The sequence below is a fragment of the Sycon ciliatum genome, chromosome 4, assembly GCF_964019385.1.
Source record: "Sycon ciliatum chromosome 4, ocSycCili1.1, whole genome shotgun sequence".
NCBI lineage: Eukaryota > Metazoa > Porifera > Calcarea > Leucosolenida > Sycettidae > Sycon > Sycon ciliatum.
In genome coordinates, this window is record NC_088646.1 from 26577206 (window position 1) to 26582672 (window position 5467).

Here is a 5467-nt window from a genome sequence, read left to right on the forward strand (position 1 = left end):
GCAGCACTCCTTGAAACTTTGGATGTTTACCACTATGTTGGCTAAATGCAGGGGCAGTTCCCCTTGGGGCTTGGATGTTTACAGCCAGGTTTGCAAAATGCAGGGGTAGCTCCCCTCAGAGCGTTGTAGGTTTACAGCTAGGTTTGCCAAATGCAGGGGCAGCTCCCCTTGGAACTTTGGATGTTTACAGCTATATTTGCAAATACAGGGGCAGCTCCCCTTTGAGCTTCGTAGGTTTACTGCTAGGTTTGCAAAACGCAGGGGTAGCTCCCCTTTGGAGCTTTGGATGTTGTTATATCGGGTTCAGCAAAGCACAATCACAGGGTCGGAGAAAACTACCATTACAAGTACATCTGGAAGAACAGTCCGAAAGCAAGCAAGGCGCGGGAAAAGAACACCGCTCCACTAGAAGTTATGCAGATTCAGAGACCGCGCATGCGGACTGGTGTACACACAATAATGATGTCATGCAACTACACATACACTACAATCTCCCCCTTCAAAACACAAGGGAGAGCCTAACAGAGGGAAGGACAGTGTGCGAAGAGTGAGCATTATGAGAAGGCGGCTGAACATGAACAAGAGAACAGAGCGGTGCTCTAGAATAGTTCAGTCCCTGTAGCGCTGTGGCTTCAGTGCGTGACGCCTTGATGGCGTCCGAGCATCACGTTGCTGAACTACCTTCTCAGGATCAGAGGGAAGCTCAGGAGTCGTTGCAGGATCACGAACACGCAGCTGGTCCACATGTCTACGCACAATGACACCATTGGCCAGCTTAACTTCGAAAGACTTGGTGCCTTTCCGCTGCAATACGGTGCCAGCTGACCACTTCTGAGGCTGGTTGAACATCCGCGCATAGACGGCGCTGCCTTCGTCCAACCCTTTTGCTGGCGGCTGGTGGCAGGCAGCGGTGGTGGTATTCTTGGCTTGCGGCTGTACCAGGTGCAGTCTGGTCTTGAGCTCCCGTTGAAGGAACAATGCCGATGGAGTTTCTCCTGTTGTCGCGTGAGGAGTCGAGCGATACCGTTCCAAGAACGTCTGCAGTGCCTCGGTCCAGGACAGTAGACCACGCTTCTCACTCAACAAGGCAGCTTTGAATGTTTGGACACAGCGTTCTGCAGCTCCGTTGGTTGCGGGGAAGTATGGTGCACTGCGCAGGTGGATGATACTTCTCTCAGCCATGAAGTTGCTCCACTCCACGGACGTGAACTGCGGGCCGTTGTCCGTCACGATTGCATCAGGAGAACCATACGCCGCAAACAGCTTCCGGAACTCTGCGATAGTCGTCTTGCTGGTGGTGGAGGACATAGGAATCACTTCCAACCACTTGGAGAATGCATCAGTCACGATCAAATACATTCGTCCTTCCATTGGTCCAGCAAAATCGGCGTGAATGCGACTCCAGGGTGCTGCTGGATTGGGCCAACGTGTCACCTCCACTGGTTGATCACGATTCCTGTTCACTTGGCATGCATGGCAGCTTCGGACGGCTCGCTCCACGTCGCTGTCAAGACCTGGCCACCATACATGGTTCCTTGCCAAAGCCTTCATGCGCACCATACCAGGGTGTGCAATGTGTAACTCTTGAAGGAGCCGGGGCTGAAGCGTGCTAGGCACCACCGTGCGAAATCCTCGCTGAAGGCAGCCCTGGACTACTGTGAGCTCCTCTGCGATGCGGTGGAAGGGCTTCAGCTCTGAGGGGACAGTCTCGGGCCAACCATTGGCGACATGCTGCAGTACCTGCTTGAGCACGATGTCCTTGGCCGTCTCTGCACTGATGTCTGCTGCGAGGACTGGCAGCTGATCCTGGTGAGTCGTCAGAATCTCAGACACCTCACACACATCAACGCTATGCGAATCAAGCGACATGCGTGACAGGTAATCAGCGTTGGCGTTGGCTTCAGTCGTCTTTACCATCACATCGTATTGATACGCTGATAGTGTTACAGCCCAACGCTGCAACCGCATGGCTGCGATTGAGGGGATGCCTCTCTTTGGACCGAAGATTACGGCAAGAGGGCGGTTGTCGGTCACCAGGTTGAAGTGCCGTCCATAGAGGTACAAGTGGAACTTGGTGACACCGAACACGATAGCAAGCGCTTCTCGTTCCAGTTGGCTATAATTGCGCTCGCTGGTTGTCAAAGAGCGGCTGGCGTATGCGATTGGTTGCTCCTGCCCTTCCGGCATCACATGGGACAAGACAGCGCCAATTCCTGTGCCTGATGCATCGCAGGTCAGACGTAGCGGTAGCGAAGGGCTATAATGAACTAGAACTGGTGGTGCACTCAGAGCTGACTTCAAAGCTCTGAAGGCTTGCTGCTGTGGCGCTTGCCATTTCCAGACGGTGTTACGCTTCTGGAGATCGTAGAGAGGCTGTGCGAGCGAAGCCAGGTTCTCAATGAACTGGCCATAATAATTCACCAGACCCAAGAATGACTTGAGCTCCGTGACATTCGTCGGTGCACGTGCGTTCTGAACCGCTCGCACTTTCTCATCGGTGGCGTGTAGACCCGACGCGTCAATTTTGAAGCCGAGGTACTGGACTGAGTCGGAGAAGAACATGCATTTCGATTTCTTTAGCTTCAGACCAGCTTGCAACAGAATCGACAACACCGTGTTCAGACGTTCCAGCAGTAGTCTGCGAGTGGGTGCAGCGATCAGGATGTCGTCCAGGTACTTGGACACGCCTTCCAAGCCAACCAGGAGCTTGTCCATGATTCCTTGGAACACCGCTGGAGCCGATGCAACACCGTAGGGCAGACGATTGAACTGGTACAGGCCCTTGTGCGTGTTGATGGTAGTCATCTTCTGGGACGCCTCATCCAACGGCACTTGCAGATACGCCTGCGACAAATCCAGCTTCGCAAAATATTTGCAGCCATTCAGGGAGCTGAAGATGTCCTGCGCTGTCGGCAGTGGGTGCTGGTCCACTCGTAGTTGGGGATTCACAGTGACCTTGTAGTCACCGCAGAGACGAACTGAGCCATCAGGCTTTGGAACAGCCACTACTGGTGTTGCCCACTCGCTGTGCTTGACAGGCTCTATAATGTGCTGCTGCTCCATCTTCCTGAGCTGCTCCTCAACCAAGGGCTTGACAGCGTACGGCACTGAATAGGGACGCCTGAATACCGGTCGTGCATCCTCTTTCAGATGCAAGGTAGATGCGCCTGTTCGCAGCTCACCAACGTGGCCGTCAAACAAGGTCGCATTGTCAGCAACTATCCGCTCCAAATCGGGTCTATCCGTAGGTTCGTCAACCCCAAACACGGATGACCAGTCGAGTCGGACGTGTGGCAACCAATTCCTTCCGAGCAGTGTAGCACCCTCGCCTTCAACAATGAGCAGTGGCAATGGCGTTGTACGGCCATCATAGCATACCTCCACCGTGGCTTGACCCAACACATTGATTTCATCACCTGTGTACGAGCGCAGCTTGATGTTAGCCGGTTCGAGTTGTTTGTCACTGGTACGGTCCCACGTCTCACGTGACATAAGGCTCACTGCAGCTCCGGTGTCGAGCACCATTGTCGTTTCTACCCCGTCTAACATCACATTCACAGTTAGCTTGGGACGGGACTCTACGGAGTACACATCACCAACTTCATGCTCCTCACATACAAAATTGGTTTGGTGTTGGTCGCCCTTTTTCGTACGACACACCTTCTCGAGGTGCCCACGCTTGTGGCAGTAGTGGCACTCGGAAGCCTTGAAGCGACACTGTGAAGGAGCATGGTCCTTATTGCCACAGCGATAACAAGGCGCAGCCCCGTCAGTAGTGCTGCTAGCGCTGGCTCCGGACTTGCCTCGCTGTCTAGGTGCAGGTGGCTGTCTCTTGTGCCAAACGGCATGGACATCGCTGGACTCGGAGGTAGATCTACCCGCGGCCATCAAGCGCGCAGCCTCGCGATCGACCACCTCCTGAGCTGCAGCCGTTTTCAGAGCAGTCTCCAAAGTGAGGGCATCGATGGTCAGCAATTTTTTACAAACGACAGCGTCTCGTATGCCACAGACGAACCTGTCGCGGATGGCATCTTCCAGACCATTGCCGAAGTCACAGGTCTTTGCCAAACGTCGTAGCTCAGCGGCATAGTCATGATAACTCTCACTTGCCTGCTGGCTGCGGCTCCAAAATTTGTAGCGTTCCGCAATTGTCAGACGCTTAGGGGAGAAGTGTGCAGTCAGAGTCTGTCGCAGCTCTGAGAGGGACTTGTCATCCAGTGTTGCTGGTGCGATCAGCGTCACTAGCAACCTGAAAACACTTTCTCCTACAACTGTCAAGAATACAGATTTCTTCCGCCCGTCCTCAATTTTATTCGCTTTGTAGAATTGATCCAGCCTGGCCAGATAAGACTCCCAGTCATCAGCATCCGTAGATGTGAAGGGGCCCAGGTTTCCGAGCAGCGCCATGATCCGATCTTCGTCGCCACTTGTTATATCGGGTTCAGCAAAGCACAATCACAGGGTCGGAGAAAACTACCATTACAAGTACATCTGGAAGAACAGTCCGAAAGCAAGCAAGGCGCGGGAAAAGAACACCGCTCCACTAGAAGTTATGCAGATTCAGAGACCGCGCATGCGGACTGGTGTACACACAATAATGATGTCATGCAACTACACATACACTACAGATGTTTACAGCTATGCTTGCAAACTGCAGGGGCAGCTCCCCTGGGAGCTTTTGAAGTTGGATGTTTACAGGTGTGGTCGCAAAATGCAGGGGCAGCTCCCCGGGGAGCTTTGGATGTTTACAGCTATGTTTGCAAATGCAGGGTCAGCCCCCCTTGGAGCCTTGGATGCTTACAACTATGTGTGCAAAATGCAGGGACAGCTTCCCTTTGAGCTTTGTTGGTTTACAGCTAGGTTTGCAAAACACAGGGGTAGCTCCCCTGAGCTTTGGATGTTTATAGCTATGCTTGCAAAATGCAGGGGCAGCTCCCCTTGGAGCCTTGGAAGTTTACAGCTATGTTTGCAAAATGCAGGGGCAGCTCCCCTGGGAGCATTGGATGTGTACAGCTATGTTTGCAAAATGCAGGGGCATTTCCCCTTGGAGCTTTGTATATTTACAGCTAGGCTTGCAAAATGCAGGGGCAGCTCTCCCTCGGAGCGTGGTTTGTTTGCAGCTGAGATGGGGAGTGCAACCGAAGATCTCCTTTCGAGCTTGCTTGTTCGCATTTGCTTGTTAGCACCGTAGCTCGGGCACCCAGCAGGTCCTGACTGGCCTCTAGCGCATACTCCCGGCCACATTTATTGCCTGTTGCAGGATAGGGACCTCACCCCATATTTTTTTTGGACGATCGGCGGGCGGGAAGCCGTCATCGACCTAAGAGGCAAAATACAAGAATAACTGAGAAACTAATAATTGTATACAACGCGCCAACCCTTTGGCTCTGTTGTCGGCCCTGCGGGAGGCACCCAGGTATCCCCCTCGTGCGAACACCACCCGTGGAAGCGGAAAAGTTGTGACGGC

The 5467-nt window shown here is 53.3% G+C and overlaps 1 protein-coding gene across 1 annotated transcript; it reads right to left on the reverse strand.

Annotated features, from left to right (window-relative positions):
* Positions 1-609: 609 nt before the first annotated feature.
* LOC135813487 (uncharacterized protein K02A2.6-like) lies at positions 610-4407 on the reverse strand. The gene has a single exon (XM_065326580.1). It carries the CDS (start codon positions 4405-4407, stop codon positions 610-612), a length of 3798 nt encoding a protein of 1265 aa, XP_065182652.1.
* Positions 4408-5467: the final 1060 nt, after the last annotated feature.